At 44.9% G+C, this 18,368-nt stretch overlaps 1 protein-coding gene across 1 annotated transcript in view; it reads left to right on the top strand.

The window, feature by feature from the left end:
- The window catches only part of DPYS (dihydropyrimidinase), a 74,199-nt gene that overhangs the window by 30,559 nt on the left and 25,272 nt on the right, over positions 1–18,368 (top strand). Inside the window, exons 5-7 of the mRNA XM_088442589.1 lie at positions 4,824–4,980; positions 5,945–6,086; positions 6,810–6,952. Coding sequence (XP_088298715.1) covers positions 4,824–4,980; positions 5,945–6,086; positions 6,810–6,952 — 442 coding nt within the window. The remainder of the gene's footprint in view (positions 1–4,823; positions 4,981–5,944; positions 6,087–6,809; positions 6,953–18,368) is intronic.

Genomic DNA, 18,368 nt, shown 5'->3' on the forward strand with positions numbered 1-18,368 from the left:
TTAACATACACGAATGCACCTAAATGTAAGCAGAATTGTCATGTTTCAAAAGTACTTTGTTTATCAGAACCTCACTTTTTCATCTACTGAAATCCTGCTTTCCAACTCTCTGATGCTCTGAACATTCCGCACTCAGGCTGCTGTCCAAGGTGCTGAAGGGAATGTAATAACCATTTGTAATTCAGCCAAATACCGTGACAAATACTTCTGTACATCTACTATGCAGCCTTTATGGACGTGACTAAATGTAAACCAATAGTGTAATCTCTTTTCTACTTAAAAACAAATGTAATATAGTGTAGATCAACATCTGGGTATAGTTATTTGTGTAACTTTATATAGTTCCCTAAGAGAGTAGAATACACTCTACAATGTATATTTATGATATATTTAGACTATTTTGTAGATGAAGGTGATCCATGTTGTATTATCTCCTCTTTGTTTTGAGAACTATTCTGTTTACTCCGAAAATTGTTTTAAAGTTGCACATCTGTACCACATCCACGTCACGTTCTTTTATGTTCTGTTTATTTGTGTGCTGCTAATAAAATTAGCTGTGGATACTTTTACCAAGGCCCTGGACTGGTGCAGTGATAGGCCCAGGTACTGCAGGAAGGCGTTTGTTCTATTCATTCTGAGAAAGATAATTAAATCAGTATTAGCCAGAAATTTGTCTGATATGAGACGTCGATTGAGTGAAATTGTTCACTAAGTGAAAGTGATGCAAATAAAAATGAGGAAAGGGTTGGAAACTCTACTGAGATGGAAATATGTATAAACTAACCAAATCAATATCTGTATAAACAGCTCTGATGTCATCGCTTATAATAAGTTGTGAGTTCTGATGTCATCACTTCATTGTCCATTAGAAAACTTTTATTTTGTTATACAGTTAATTAAAAGGGTCAAACAAGGAAAAACCATTACAAATAGAACAGGCGAAGAATAACCATACAACATTGCTAATCTGGAAACAGTAGAAAACATTTATTTTTATTAAAAGTAAAATTGTGCCTCTAATGTTTCATGTCTGTTACTCATATTAGATGTCACCCTGATTTCTGAGCTCTTTAAATTTATGTGATCACAGAACATCTTCTTAAATGCTAATAAAATGTAACCTGTCCCATGTGTATGTCATGTTTCATAGACTAGAATGTCAGTAATTTAAAATATCAGTTTATACTAAACCAGCTTCTTCAATGTGATTCTTACTTCAAACCATTACCTGCACATTTTTTAGAGAATTTATTAAAAGATATGAAACACTATATATATAAGATTATCATACTGCCAAAGATATCAATCAGTTCACCGTTATTTACATTATAGGCCCACTGGCTTTGTACTATAGATAGCATAAGTTGTAACTACCTAATAGAACTACTTCCTGTTTTAGTAGCCATCTTGGTAGGGGCTAGGTAATGAAAATGATGTGGAAAACAGGAAGTTCCTGACTCCCTAATTGACTTGATTGATTGTTAGTGGCATATATAGGACTTCAGGAGCAGGTCAGTTTATCCTCCTGATGAAGTCCTGGTAATAACAGATGGACAAAATGCATTGAGGCTTTAATTTACTCCGGCTCTGGGACCTGTATGGTGTGGTGCTGTTCCCTCTGGCTCAGATAAGCTTTTTTTGCACTGATTAAAACTCTGTGCACATTCTTTTATGTATGCTTAATCTATATTGTTTTTGTTAAATAAATCACTCTTTAAAAAATGTATATATATATATATATATATATATATAAACACAACAGTATGAGCTGCACTCAGACACTTGGTAAAAAATGATACGGAGACCAGGCGGTCTAAGTCAACGTTACAATTCCCTTAAAGAATTTTTATCAGGACAACAAACATGCAATAAATCACTTACCTATATAGACCCATCACCACATCACCCAAAGTTGCAGCTACGGATCTCTGTATGGCCTCCGTCACCATGCGTGGTGCTCCCCGTCGCCCCTGCATGACGTCAGATACCAGAGTCCAGTTGCTAAGGAACAAGTGTATACAACATCACAAAACAATACATCAGAACTGGGGAGAACAGGGGAGAGGGTGTAATAAAGGGGTAGCATGGTAAAGAACACAGAGACACATGGGTAGGACAGCAGGACTATATGTGTAGAAAAGCACAGATAAAATATTCATGGCAACAGGCACGTATCAAGGAAAGTGACTATGCGGCACTGAAAAAATTATTTTAGGAAAAGCCTAGCATATTAAGAAAACAAAGTAGATCAGAGATTAAGGGCCTGATTCAGAGCCGGACGCTATTGACAAGAGCGCTCGCTCTGAATCAGGGCCGTCCTACCTAATATTGGAGCGGCCTCCAGGCCGCTTGCATAGCTGTGGGTGACCACCCACAGCTTATGCGAGCGGCCAAAAAGATGGTCGCGATGGTCAAGACCATCGCGACCATCGGGCTTGCGACGAGACCCTTGTGGTAGGGTCTCGTCTGCCGCAAGACCTCGAGTGCTTTTGGCTCTATCAGAGCCAAAAGCACTCCCACTGACATCACTGGTGATGTCAGTGGGGCTGGCCCGCCTCTGTCTGCGTAGCCACGCCCCCGGCATGCCCAACAAAGGGGGCGTGCTGTCACTCACCATCGACAGCACGCCCCCTTTGGTGCGAGACCCATAGCGACGGCTTGGCCATCACTATTCGGGTCTCGCGCATGCGCACGATAGAGCTCCCTCGCGAGCGGGTCTGAATCAGGCCCTAAGTACACAAGACATCTAGAAAGTAAAAGTCAACAAGAATCAAAAAAGGGAAATAAGATTAGACACTGAATATGAGTTAGAAAAGACTGTAATGCGATAAAGGGATTTACACCCATTAAAGAAATAGAAACAAGATTGGAAAAAACTGTTAGAAAAAGCAATTCAAAACCAGTTGTCCATTCAGTCCTTTGGGACTGAGAGTGTCCAGTCTATGAATCCAGCGAGCTTCTTTTTGCAATAGATGTTTGGATCGATCACCACCACGTAAACAGTCTTGTACTGTATCAATCATTTTGTATTCGTAGTGTAGAAAGGTTATGTTTTGCATCACGGAAATGTTTTGCGACTGGTTGGTCCGATGGTCTACCCTCCAGGGCTAGACGAATTGCACTCCTATGGAGTGCCATCCATTCTTTGAATTGGCGCATGGTTTTTCCTATTTATAGGAGACCACAGGGGCAGCGGATAAAGTAAATTACGTACTTCGTAGAACAAGTGAAGACGTGATTAATTTTGATGTCTTTCCCTGTTTGAGGATGTGGGAATGTATCGCCCACTTCCAAAAAGCAACAAGTCGTGCATCCTAGACAGTGGTAATTCCCGGGTTTCTTAGTTAAAAAATGTTGAGAATGAAACATTTTGTCCCATCCTGAAATATCCGTTCTTACAACCCAGTCTTTGATGTTTCTTGAACGCTTATAACATGGTATTAGTGTGACATCCTTAAGTAATGGCAAATCAGGTTCATCATTCATTAAAGGCCAATAGTCTTTAGCTGCTTTGGATATTATAGCACTTGCCGTGGAATACTGGTTGATCCAAATCATAGAATTCTTTTGGTTTTTTTTGGTAGTTTTCTCTAACAGATCTTTTCTAGGGATTGACATAGCCTTATTTCTGAATAACTCTAAACAACTGAATATGATGCTAAATCAATTTCTCCAAAGGGGGTACTCTAAAACAAATTGCATAGCTGCAAGAAATATGGCTGTAGTGGAGCTTGAGTGGAATGGGGTCCTATATACCCCACTAGCCAGTGAGTGTATGCTGCATCATGGTAGTGGTGCAGGATGTTGTAACAGCTTTTACGTATATGCAGGTATTAACCGGGTCGCCTACAGGAATTAAGTAGTAGACTTCTGTCTCCCACCATGTCACTCTACATAGTAAAAAGTAAAGCTGGCTGCAGTCACATGTGCAGTAGCACATCTGATTGGAGGTCGCACCTCCATGCAGACTCTGGATCCTAGTACCCAGCATGTATGCACAGTGAGGAGACAGTGTAGGGGCGCACTGCTTTCTAACACATTTCCCAGTTCATCCACTCAGAAAATATATAATATTTGGAATGTGATTGCAGGAATGGACAGATCTCCAGATGACACCTGTTCTCCAAGCCCTGTTCTTGCAAAATTTACCAGAATATCTGGAAAATCGGCTCCAGTTGGGCATCTGGACAAAGCAGACGTCAAGGGACTGATTCTGAATCGGACGCAGTTTTCTAGTTTGCTTTTGTCCTTTTCACTATAGCGGTCTTAAAACTGAATTTAGGAGTTTGCGAATGCGGGACAGAATCATTTTTATTAAAAAAAAATTGGCATTATTAACATCATTTTGTATCTGTCTCTACTTTTGCGAATTTGGCATAAGACCTTCAAACAATACAGTGAGACACGGCGAGAGATGATCACATTTAAAAGTCAACTTCAGTGTATAGGACCTATTACAATTACTGCACAGCAATCATCTGTTTATCAATATGCGTATACCCAGATCTCGCTCCGTATTTATACAGCGCGCAGCGCTGCAGCCTCGCTCTCTCGTGTTTGGAAAAGGTTTATTAACTGTAGGAGGCTCGCTCTTTGGGGAAACATGTCAGATGAAGATTTATAGTGTGCCTGTAACAAAGATGCATTTTCAGCATCAAGCAACCTACGTTATTAGTTTTTTTTCCTCCTTTTGTCACCACGGGACGAACTGCTGACATTTCTTTTCAAATTTAATTTTAATATTAGAAAAGGTGATGAGAGATTCTGACCTATCTTAAATACAGCTAATGTTAACTATTTCCATTTGTATCCATGTCTCGCAGGTAAAGTGGTATTTGGGGAAGCTATTGCTGCTGGCCTTGGTACCGATGGTACGCATTATTGGCACAAGGAATGGAGCCACGCGGCCGCGCACGTGATGGGGCCCCCGCTTCGTCCTGATCCAACAACCCCAAAATATCTAATGAATTTGCTTGCAAAGTGAGTATTTTATTATTCTTTAACCCTTACTTTAAATCTCACACTAGTGTGATGCCATGGGGTGGTTCTGCTGGGTTGGCCTGGGGGGTCCTGTGTCCTGTATTTGTTCCATAGGAGTGTTAGGGACCTGCCTGATAGAGGTCATCTGGACGCGTTGAGCAGGCCCATAATTATGGCCATTATTATGCTAAGAACCCCTTGGATGCAATTTAGCAGTAATATTATTATCAGGTTCAGCATAGTTAGAGTGTGCACTTGCATCTAAGGTGTGCAATCTAGGGCCCCTTCCCCTATATAAAGTGAGTATGTAGTCAGAAGTAGGCGCCCCAATATTTTTATTACAGATCTGCGGTTTGCTTTCCTTGAAATACAAATACACCAGAACTTAGGGGTTCCTAGTCGAATCGAGTCCTAGTTCGGAATCACCGAACTGACTACAGAACCGGTTCGGTTCTGTAGTCAGTTCGGAACTCTGATTTATAAACCAAACTCGAGTTTTGGATTGTATGTAAACAGGACAAATTATATGGTTTATCGATTTTTTTTTCATATTTTTTTTATCGATTTTTATAGATTTAAAAAACTATCTATATTTTCATAAATTTTTAAGGGATCCAAAACCGAACCAAATCCCAATCAAAACACTTGAAGGGAGTTTTGCCAAAACCAAAACACAATGATGAATTAGAACCAAAAACAAAACACAGAGGTCCACGCAAATCTCAAATTATTATTTTCACCAATGGGTGCTCATAAAAGTGCAGCGCTGACGATAGCAAACTCCATCCTCAAAACGGACTTCTTAAACCTCTAAAGCGTAAATGAACTAAAAGTTCTAAAAAGGAAAAGTGGTCTCTTTAAAACTAATATTTTTAATATTGTAATAAGCTGTTTTGGAAAATGGGCTGCATTGACCACTGCACGCCTCACTTGTAACCTGTCTCTAATCTTCCTTCTCTCCCAGTGATGACCTGAGCCTTACAGGAACAGATAACTGCACATTTGACACATGTCAGAAGGCGCTCGGGAAGGACGATTTCACCAAGATTCCCAATGGGTTGAACGGCGTGGAGGACAGAATGTCTGTCGTTTGGGAGAAAGGAGTGGTAAGAAACCAGATATTGTTATTGGTATCAGTGGATCCTTCATAACCTTATATCACACAGGTGATGCTAATATGTGTATAAACTCCTGTAAGGTATATCCTTAAATAGTGAGTTGTGATGTCATCATTTATAATCTGTGAGCCCTGATGTCATCCCATATTTTCTATGAAACGTGTGCTGCTAGTTATAATGAAGCTAAAACATCTGTCCTCAGATTCACATGAAAGGGGTGATTTCATTAAATAAGATTTTTAAATATGATGTACCCGATTAATATATAATACAGCTTTGCAATTAATTTAAGTCCATGACAATGCATCATTCCTCCTCTATACAATTGGTTTAATGGGGTGCAGTAAATCTTTTAGCCTGCAGATGTCACTGTTGCAGTTGCTGTCGATTGAAGGCATATGGTGGTCGGCTACATCTTTCTATAGGCACCGGCAGCAATGAAAACAGTGACTCCTACATTATATGATATAAAGAAACTTTACAGATTTGTTGATAACTTTTCAGAAATGGATCACCGAGGATAGTGCAACAGATAATGTACACAAGTATTATAAATCATGATGCAAGCCCTTTAACATACAAATAACAGGTTAGCTTGCTAGAATAACATATTTGTCTTAGTGGTCCTCACTACCGTAATATAATAATAATAATAATAATAATCAGGTTGCTGGACATTTTTCTTTACAAGTCTGAATTTCCTCCTTACAGTACAGCGGGGATATGGATGAGAACAGATTTGTAGCTGTCACAAGTTCCATCGCAGCAAAGATTTTTAACATGTATCCGAGGAAGGGGAAAATTGCCATTGGCTCTGATGCAGATATTGTAATCTGGGACCCAGAAGCTACCAGGTAACACATCTCAGATTTTGTCTATGGGCTTCAGTGCAAAATGTGATCTGGGCAATGCTTAAGCTCCTCCACGAGATTCACAAAGCCGTGTACAAAGGTCCAGGAGAATAGACTACAGCCAGGGGTGTATCTAGAACGTTGTGGGCAACATACTGTAGCAACATTCTGAAGGGGCCGACAATGCTTCTAGAAAGACAATTCTCTCCTCAATGGTTGTTCGTTTTATGCCCCACAGCAGTGCCCTAGTTCACATTATGCCATACTGTGCCTCTAGTTCATATTATGCCACATTGTAGTGCCCCCCAGTTTAGTTTATGACACAGTGTCCCCCATTTAAATTTTTTACATAATACCACCAGTTCACATTATGCCACATCGTAGTGTCCCCTGTCATAGTATGCCACATTGCACTGCCACATTATGTCACATTATGCCACATTGTAGTGCCTCCAGTTCATGTGTCCTCAGTTCACATAGGCGTGCTTCTGCTTATCGCACTCCATTGTCCTTGGCTGCTTTCTTCTTTCCCTTGTGCTCTGTGTACCAAGTCTGCTGCACGAGATCCATTGTGAGCTGGTGGCCTGGTAGAAGGGGTCAGTCTACAAACCAAACCTCCCAACCATCCCAATTTTGGCTAGACAAGTCCGCTTTTCGGGCACTGTCCTGCCGTCCCACCTGCGGGCAGGCCCATAGAGAGCTGGCCCTGGTACTTTTTGAGGGGTGTGGCCTAATTGTGTGAGGCGTGGCCACTCCCCCTTAGAAAAAAAGTATTGCGCTGAACAGGGGGCCACCTTGAGCCCCTCAGCCACGGGCAAATCCATGGGGGGGGCATTCAGTGGGATGGCTCTCCCCCACCCCACATCAGTGTCTGCTAGGCTGGTGAGAGAGACTGCTACTTACAGGTAAAAGGGTGTGGGGTGGTGTAGGACATGTGCCCCTCCCCCCAACAAGCCCAGATAATTAGTACCTCACCCCCCCTCCCTTGGTGGCCCTGAACATGGGACGCAGTGTCCGCGATGGGGATGGGAAGGTTGGGAAGCCCCCTCTCACACGCTGCTCTGCTTAGCACAACAAATGGTGAATAGATGCTTTGTGCATGTGCGCAACATTTATTCATTGGAGAGAGGGGCTGGGAGCATGCCTAGCAGTACCCAAAGTGCTGGGCAAGCCCCCAGCATGCAACATGCCCCCAAAAGTATGACATTTCCTGTGAGGTCATGTCCCTTGCAATGAGGTTACTCTTAATTTTTCTGCGCACGTCTGAAGTACGCGCAAAGGTCCTGATCTGCACTTCAAGAATGTTGGGGGGGTATGTACAAATCACTTGCCATACTCTAGTACACACTAGTAATGTGATGAGTAGGTTGGTGACTGTCCCATTCTAGATTCTGTACAGGGTTTGCCCCTGATGCAGATGTGAGCTGGGTACAGGGAAGGAGGGCCTCCTAGTACTCCAGGTCACATAGCAAAAGCACCCCCTGCACCCTTACGCCCCTGACTACAGTATATTGTATTATTGCTGTGCCTCCAGCAAGGGTACAGTGGGAGACTTACTTTAGGGGATGTGATACTGAAGGCAGGATGGGTTACTGGCACTCCCATAGTCTGTATTGTTAGTGTCAGTGGAGTAACCAGGGGGGGTCGAGCATGGTACGTGTCCTGTGCGTCGTGATAGGCCCTGCAGAGTATTCTGAAGTTGCAAGTTGCTGTTATACAAGAAACATCCCTCTGTGAGTCCTGGGCCAGCATCTCCACTCTGCATCTGATCAATTCTCCTCCCCTTCAGTCATATTCACATTTTAAAAATAAAGTCATAGTGGGAATCGAACCTGACCACTTCTGCTTTGCAGTCAGACAGCTTACCAATGAACCATCTACTGTTACAAGGGAAGCCTGCGAATTATAACTATATCAATCTACTTTACATTCTCCTTTATTTAAAATACAGTCTTAGTGCCCATTCATCAACCAATAAATGACCCAGTAACCAAATGGGCAGATGGCACTTGCTCTCGTAGCCCCGGGAACCAAAGCGGATCCCTCCGCCACCTTCTCACTACCTCCCTGTTGGCTTTGCGCATGCGTGACCTGAGGTCATACATGCATAGCCAGGTCAACGGGTAAGTACCGCAGCTATATCTGTAGCTGCGATGCTAAACGAGGGGACAGCTGCTTTTCCTTGCTGCGAGTTGGTTACTTAAGTATCCCTTGCAGTGAAATCATTCCTTAATCGTCGGGGCCATACGGTGAATACGATGAATAGGCCGAATAGGCCCCATAGTTGGGAATCGAACTCAGCACCTTCTGCTTTGCACTCTGTCAACTTACCAATGGAGCCACCTGCTACCACAGTGAAAGCCTGTGAATTCTAACCATATGAAGCTACTACACCCTCTTATTAATCTATACTACAGTCAGGTAGCAGGTGGCAATGCCCATTTTTTGATGCACGCACACACAGCTGGGAGGGGGGGCACCATTTTTCATTTTGCCCTGGGTGCCAAATACCCTAGTTACGCCTCTGGTGTTAGGCCCATAATGTACAGGGGTGTAGTGTGATCAGAGCCGGTGGAGCATGTGCTCTGTGCACCTGCAGCTTGTGGGGACACCAGAATGGAACCATCTGCATTTTCTAACTTGTCGATAGTCATAAACAGGGGGCGTAATATCAGGGGCGAGCACGACATCGGGGGAGTCTACTATTAACCCAGGGATCACATCTGTACATGTACATGCTGCCCCCCTGACCTCACCACTGCTCCTCCTCCTGACCTCTGCTCCTCATTCCTTCAAACATGGGCAGAAGAGCCTGAGCGCTGTTACAATCAGTGTAATTAGCTTCACCAGGAGGCAGGCTCAGCGTCAGAGCCCTGGAGAATATCCTGAGGTGCAGGGAGGGATAGAGAGGCCATCACAGCCAACTGCATGAAGTCTGCGAGGTGACACTGGGGATGGGATGAACTAAGCTGAAAATGCAGCCAAAACTCTGCATTCCCCATCCTCAACATTCCAGAGCTTGTACCCGCTAAGTAACGCCATCTATAGATCTATAGATGGCATTGCCTAACAGAAGCCTATATGCTTCGCAATCTTCCCTGGGAGGATTCAGGGTACCCTGCAGCTCACGCGTCGGTGTGCGTACATGCAGAGGGACTCCTGGGTTATATATAAATCCGGAAGTCTGATCGCGGCCCCCCGACAATCCCCCCTCCTCCTGGATCTTACCCTGGTTGAGGGGCAAAATGGTACCCACCTGTGGAGCGCGCGGCAGATATTACTTACATTTGTATTTCTTTTTATTGCAGGGGGCACGTCTCCTTACATTAGGCCATGCCCCCTGTCATTACCCAGGCTTTCTACTGCTCTATTTACTAAAGTGAGGGTTTTTAGAAGTGGAGATATTGCCCATAGCAACCAATCAGATTCTACTTATCATTTATCTAGTACCTTATAGAAGATAACTACAACACCTTTATCCTGTACACCAGTTTTATATTAACATCCCGTGGGTTATAGCAGCATCATGTGCAGCATTACTTTGTAATGCTCCGCTAACATCAAGAATCCCATTCACACCAGGATCTAATCCACTTAAAGCACCGTGTGGAGTCAACAAAATGTCAGCAAGGCATAAATTTAAGATTATTTAAGTTAAGAATATTCTGCAGATAAAGTGACTCCACTGCTGGAGCATCAATTAGACATTGTGAAAGAGCTGAATGTCAGCAAAGAATTAAGAACAGTGTCAGTGCGGCCGTGCCAGAAACCAGTGTCAGCAGTATGGTTATATCAGTCCCTAATGGTAAATACTATACAGAGCTTTCTGCGGGTGTGGTATGATATGTCAACAGTTATAACATTGACATTCATAATGTCGACATGTTAGAATGTCAACACATCATCCCTGCTGGCCCAGCGGTGACTTACCTGCTCCCGACAGCTCCAGTGGCTCCAGTGTGGCTTCCGGGACCTGGCGGTCATGTGACTGTCACTTCCTGGTCAGACCTGTGATCCTGCAGAAGTATTCTTCCCTTAACCCTAATCCCTGCCCCTAACCCTCCTTTATACCTGCCCCTAACCCTCCCTGCCCCTAACCCTCCCTTATTAATCTAGCACCTATTCCTTCCCCCCTAGCGCCTATTACTTCCCCCCTAGTGCCTATTCCTTCCCCTCTTAACCTAACACTAACCTGCACATGCAGCTTAACCCTAAAACTCCCACCCACACTCTAACCCTAGTGTTGACATTCTGACAAAGTCGACATTTCACACGATGCATTTTTACAACGCCGACATCATCAACATTGTAAATGTTGAATTAATTACTACTTTCCCTTTCTTCTGAACTCTCCATACTGCAGGAAACATATATAAGATAATATTCAATATAATACTAAAATTGTACACAGCTATATTCATTATTTCCCAGGATTCCTGTGAGGATTTCAATTACTGAAGCTTCAGTCTTCTCAGCATCATCCTACAGTACAGTATCCCTGCTTTCACTGTGTGACAGTTTTTATGCAAGAGTACCCGACTATCATCACTTGTGCAATTGGCTGTGCGATAGTGACTGAGGGGAGGGGAGTCAGGCAGTGGCCTGCATTACGTATGTTATTATTATTATTATCGTTTATTTGTATGGCGCCACAAGTGTTCCGCAGCACCTTACATAGTACATAAACAAATAGATTGATTTACCGTGACTTACAGTACAATACATTACATTACAGGACATGGATAATATACATTGCTACATTCGCGACCATAACACCCAGATAAGCAACAATGCAAAGCAACCAAGTGTTAGGTGCCCTGGTAGAGAGTAAGAAGTAGATGAAGGTAGAGTAAGGAGAAGCACAAGAGGGTAGAGGGCCCTGCTCATAGGAGCTTACATTCTAAAGGGGAGGGACAGACAATCAGGGGTGACACAGATGGGGTAGGCAGGGAGGAAGGAGTATTTAGCAGCAAATTAAGATGAGAGCAGGAAGGCTTTGATGAAATAGAGGGTCTTGAGAGCCCGTTTGAAGGATTGAAGAGAGGTGGAGAATCTGATGGGAAGCGGGAGAGAGTTCCAAAGGTGGGGAGCAGCACGGGCAAAATCTTGGAGGCGGGAGTGGGAGGAAGTAATCAATTGACATGAGAGGCGGCGTGCATTTGTTGAATGAAGAGGGCGGACAGGAGAGTGAAGGGAGATGAGGTCAGAGATGTAAATGGGAGAGGAATGGCTGAGGGCTTTGTAAGTGAGTGTGAGAACCTTAAATTGGGTTCTGAAAGGGAAGGGTAGGCAGTGGAGGGCTTGTAGGAGCGGGGAGGCAGATGTAGAGCGTTTGGAGAGGAAGATGAGCCGAGCAGCAGCATTGAGGACAGACTGTAGAGGGGAGAGAAGGGAGTTGGGGAGGCCAGATAGGAGGTTACAGTAGTCCAATCTGGAGATGACCAATGAGTGTATGAGGCTTTTAGCGGCATCCTGGGTGAGAAAGGGGCTAATCTTGGAAATATTTTTAAAATGAAAACGACAGGACTGTGAGAGATGTATGTTTCCTTATAGTCTATAGAAGTTTTCCTGTAATGTCCCTGAGGTAGCAATATTGAGGGGTTTAGAGCATAATTTAGTAGATACAAATGTTCTTGATGCAAACATGGCAATAGCAGTGTCTGCGCTTTTGCTAGCCGTAACAATGATTCATCTGTAGAAACATTTGTCTTACAATTGTTTTGGTACTTTGTGTAATGCATCTGAAGCATGTATTATTATTATTATTATTATTATTAATTATTTATTTATTTATATGGCGCCACTAGGGGTCTGCAGCGCCTTACAAAGTACATAACCATAAACTGTATGAACAAAACAAGAAAAAAGGGAACATAGCAGGACATGGACAAGGTTTATAAACATTGGTGTAGCAACAGTCATAAGATCCAAATAAGTAGCGGGGGCGGCCGAATCCAAAGTTTTGGTGCTGTTGGCAGAGGGGAGGAGATGATGGTATAAATGAGGGAAGGAAAAGCACATGAGGGAAGAGGGCCCTGCTCATAAGAGCTTACAATCTAAACGGGAGTGGGAGACAGAAAGGGGTGACACAGTCAGGCTCGGCGAAAGCCGTGTGCCGGGCCCGGGTAAAGGGGGCATGGCCTAATCGTGGGAGGCGTGGGCCACACCCCCTTTGATTTAAAAAAAAACAAGTTTTGCAGCCCCCACAGCCCGGTGCATAACCAGTGGGGGGTGTGATCAGCTTGATCGCTCCCCCCACAGGCATAGGAGACTGCTGACTGCTATGGCTGCTTCATAGCAGCCACGAGCAGTCTCCCAGTGCAGCCCAGCACACAGCGGCATGGGTTGCTGTGATGAAAGAGGGGGGGGAGCAGTACCGGATCCGGGCCCCTCCAGGAAGCCCGGGCCCGGGTAATTTGTACCCGCTCCCACCCTCTCGGCGCCCACGGACACAGTGGAAAGAGACAGTGAACAAGGAGCATGGGGGCAGTGGGTTAGGATGACAGCTGGAAGGCTTTGATAATGAAGTGGGTCTTGAGAACCTATGTGAAGTTTTAGAGCGTGGTGGAGAGTCTGAAAGGGAGAAGGAGAGAGTTCCAGTGGTAGGGAGCCCTAATGGGTAAAGTGGAGTGGAAAGCAGTGATCAGCTTGGCAAAGTGGTGGCATGTCTTTATCTATATAGAAATGCAGGATAGCGCATATAGGTCTAACCGGACCCAAGAGACACACTATACATCAAATAAAATTTTATTATGGGCACATGTGATTAATATCACCATAGAATTCAACTTGTCAACAATAATCATGAGTTTATAAACGTCAATTATCTGAACATTAAAATTTTAAGGTATGCACATATGGAAATTGACTTATAGCTGAGCACCAGCTGTATGCTCCAATCTCGTATACAAATGTAACTAGTCAGCCCATACATGTGAAAAAACCTGATGGTATCTGAAAATATGTCCTTCTAGAGGATAATTATGTGTCCGTATAGGTACACTTTGTAGCGATTCCTTTATTAAGACTCCGTGGTAACAATGTTAATAAATGTTTCCAATAATTACTGCACCTGCAGTCTTGTGCATCTGAGATGGTTAGAAACAAGTGCTGACATCAATCAGTTTCTTGCTACTTGAAAGATGAGGTGAGAACTGAGTCTTATTAACCCTCCCGTTGCCCGCCTAGGATGATAGGGCTGGGGATAGTAGTAGGTATATGGCTTACCTAATACTTCTTTCCGTGTCCTGCTGGATAATTCGGCAATGCTGTGAGAGTCAGAGCAGGGGTGTATCCAACGATCCGAGCGCCCCTGACAAAGTAAGGGACTGGCGCCCACCCCCGTATTGTAACTAGGGAAAGAGCGCACTGAAAAAGGTACGTGGTCTCATGGGGAAGGGACACATTAGGCCACACAGTAGTAAACCATATACACGTAACACCACACAGTAGTACTCCTAATACATGGTACACCACATGCTAGAGTCCCTAGAGCCACACAGTAGTACCCCTTATACATATTATGCCACACAAAGAGAAGAATTATGACCCCCAAGGGTTGGGTAAGGAATGCCAGCACTCAGAATCCTGACACTGTCATCCCGACAGGGTTAGGAAACGACACCTGTCGGTAAGTATCTTAACCCTACCCTGCCTCCCCGCAGCCTAATCTTAACCCTTCCCCCCCTCCTGCAAGCCTAATCCTAAACCTCACCCCAAGCAGCCTAACCCTAACCCTCCCTCTAGTGCCCATCTCACTAACCCCAATACTTACCATTGGGATGCCGGTGCTGGGAATCTGACAGGTGTCGGGATTCTGGCACTGGCAACCCAGTGGTATTTAAACTACATATACCTCAACAGGAGGGAGCAGAAGTCATTGAGGAGGAGGAGTATAATACATAGATGGGGAGGAATAAAACTGCCAGGAGGTAACAGCAGTCAGTGGGGACGAGAGGGGAAGAGGGAGGGGGGTTATAGTATCTAAATGGGGAGGAAAAAAGCCCTCCAGGAAGGAGTATCAATCAGTGAGGAGGTGGGAGGTATAGTACATACATGGGAATGAATAAAGCTCCCCAGGAGGGAGCAGCAGTCAGTGAGGAGGGGTGGTGTAATACATACACAGAGAATACAGCCCAGTGATGAGATTAACCCCCCTCATATACTAACCCCCAAATCCCATCAATCACCATCATCCCTCATATCATGCCCCAGGGTCGTTACCTGGAAGCTTTGTTCCCTTCCTTTTCAGCGGCCCCAGAGTGCCCTCCTCCTCTTGCAGCCTCCAGTCTCCCCTGATTCCCGAATGATGAGCAGAGCCACGGAGACCCCTTCAGACAGCCCCCTGCGAGCCGGCCCGGCATCAGGATCATGCAACAGCGAGCTGCGCCACCCAGAGGCCTTTGGGAAATGTAGTTCTGAGGCCTCTGGCACTGACCAGAGCCACGTCAGACTGCACTGCAGCTCCCATGGTATCCCTCTGTGTACGGTAATAGGAGGACCTACTTCAGAAAAGTTCAGAAAAGTAGTTAAGACTCTGAACTACCTATGCGATTCTACCCATGGCCGTGGGTGGCACCACTGGGTGAAGCCCCTCCCTCGGCCAGCGTGCCTGGCGAGTGCCATCCTGGCCAATGGTCAGAGCAACTGCAGCCGTCAATAGACGATCGTGGGTGGATGTCGAGTCCCGTATTCGCACTTGAACAAGTGCCGTGCGCTGGCCGAATGCTGGCTGGATGGACAGCAGGTGATGTGTGACCTCAGCCATGATGGATCATGAGGCACTCAGGATGAGTATATCAACTCCGGAGCTCCCGCGGCCACAGCAGGATTCAGGAACAGAAACCCGGCTCAAATGGGCAGCCCTGCAGGGATCTCTCCAGAGACAAAGGCAGGTCAGGGATGCAGGAATGCAGGCTTGACACCAGGGACACCCTTAATGTGTTTCTTTCTCGGCAGAGAATTTGTTCAGGTCCTGAACCCTGCTGTGGCTGCGGGCGCCCTAATTTTGCTTATCCAGCATGTCTTTATCTTGCTGTCTTTAGAGAATGACTAGGCCCACCCAATACGTAAAGCAACATGTATTTTCTTGAATTAAATATTGAGGGGCCTATGTTTCAAGCTTATTTTATATAAAATTATGTCGAAACTCCAGGTTCTGCATCATTTTATGAACTGTTGCTATGTACAGAAATCTCCTGCAGAGTGCTATTAGCACTTCAGATCGCAGTCCCCATTATTATCAAGCTTTTTGTCATTTGGCCTCAGAGTTTGGGTATGAAATTCCGGCGGCTGAATAGCCGCCAGGTGAAATACCGACGCCAGAAGCCAGAACATGAAGAATCCCGACGGCTAAGGTAAGCAAGCTAACCCTTCCCTGCCCCCCCCCAGCCCTACCTTGGTGGTGCCTAACCCTAAAACTCCCAGCGTGGTGCCTAACCCTAAGCCCCCCAGGGGTGCCAAAACCTAACCCTTCCCGCACCCTAGACCTAACCCTCCCGGGGGGGTGCCTAACCCTAACCTCCCCCCAGTGGTGCCTAACCCTAACCCCCCTTCTCCACAGCCTAACCCTAACCCACCCCAGGGGCGGTGCCTACCCCTAAGTCCCCCCGGGGAGTGCCTAAACCTAACCCTCCTCCCCCCCGCAGCTAAGAGCTAACAGTAGCTGGCTTACCTTCGTTCGGGAAGCTGCCTGTCGGGATTCCATCGTCGGCTAAAGATAGGCGTCAGGATTTTGCCGCCTATCTTTTTCTCCAAGTTGGGATTTTGACTCCGGGATTTCGATGCCGGGATTTAGTCAGACGGCTTCCCGGCCATCGGTATATTGACTACATCCTGGCCTGGGTGGTTTGCACCATCTTCAGATGGTGTAAACTGCTTTAAACCTAAGGAGGCTTACGAGCCTCTCCTGTAGCCTCCAGGCTGCGGGTGAAGCTGACGCTGTGCACTTCCCTCGGGAGAAGTCTTTCACAAACGTGAATGACTTCTACATAATGCCGGGGATATATTATACAGGGACAGTGATTACCGCAACCGCTGTCCCTGCGAGTTTCCCTTGGTACATAGCAGGGATATTTTCATTCAACAAATGAAACTATCCAAACCGCGATATGGAATTTTCTTGACTTTGACCTACTCAAAAATATATGTATTATATTAAAGTGGTTCTATGAAAAACTCCCTATTATACTCAGGTGAATAATTTATTTATTTTTTTCACAATGTTTTATTTCATCTTTATTGCGTTTTTGCACGGGAATTTAAGCTGCTTCGTCTGATGTAGAATTTAGCAATAATGGCCCTCATTCAGAGCCGTTCGCTATTTGTGGTCGCTCGTTTAAAAACAAGGGGTGGCTATTCAAATGATCCGTACGCACATTGCAGTCTGTTCACACCTCTAAGTCTGAACGAGCGAGCAAAACATACGCTCGTTTATTTGTTAAAAACGCCCCCTGGCCGCTCGCATCCTACGTCATGTCCGCTATTTATTAGATTAATCGAGTACATCGACCAGCGTATGAACTGCTCGCTATTCTTGTGGTTGGTGTTTGCTACCACAAATTTGCGAGCAGTTCTGGCTATAAAATAACCCAGTGACGTGGTCACTGACGCTGCTGTTTTAAATATGCACACCCATAAAACGCCCGTTTTGACCTTTAAGCACGCCTGCGTTCGGATCTCCACTCCCCATTTTCAAGCACCTTCCCCTGTTACCACCCACATACGCCTCATTCTGTCACTCAAAATAGCAGGCACTCGCTATATTGCGTACCAACGATTTTCGGCCGCACTGACTGGTTCGCGCATGCGTACTAAAAACCGTACGCATGCGCAGATGTGCAAACATCGCTCGGAACGAGCGTACTGCCGCTAACGAGCGGCTCTGAATGAGGGCCTATGTCCCTTATTCCAAGCACAAAAGCAAAAAATAAGACTTTCTTTTGGCAACAGCAGGTATTTTAGAGAGCATCATGGCCAGAATACTGAGCAGGTGGCCGCAGAGGCCTTTTAGCTTCATAAAAGTATAGTACCTGGTTTTCACGCTGTCTCAGAAGCTGTTGTTGCAATAACTCCATTATTACTTTCAGGAGGAAACTTTGACCAACCTAACTACATCATAGATGAAGCACATAAATAGGTGCACTTAAACCAATATATCAAAACTAAAAATGTTAAATTATGACAACTGAATTAATGTCTCCCCTAATGCTCCATTACTAACTTGCTCCACCCATATATACCTAAATGGGGATGAAAGGAACAGTTATTTTTCACAGGAAAAAGTTCACCCATTTTCTGCATCCACACGGCTATCCTGCATGGTGCGTCTAACATCGGAATCCCCATCTAAACGTGCACCAGCCCTATGCTGGGTGCAGATTCTCCATCAGAATAAGGCCCCCAATGTAAGAAGTTCAGT

The sequence above is a fragment of the Taudactylus pleione genome, unplaced genomic scaffold, assembly GCF_031769625.1.
Source record: "Taudactylus pleione unplaced genomic scaffold, aTauple2 ptg000314l, whole genome shotgun sequence".
Lineage (NCBI taxonomy): Eukaryota > Metazoa > Chordata > Amphibia > Anura > Myobatrachidae > Taudactylus > Taudactylus pleione.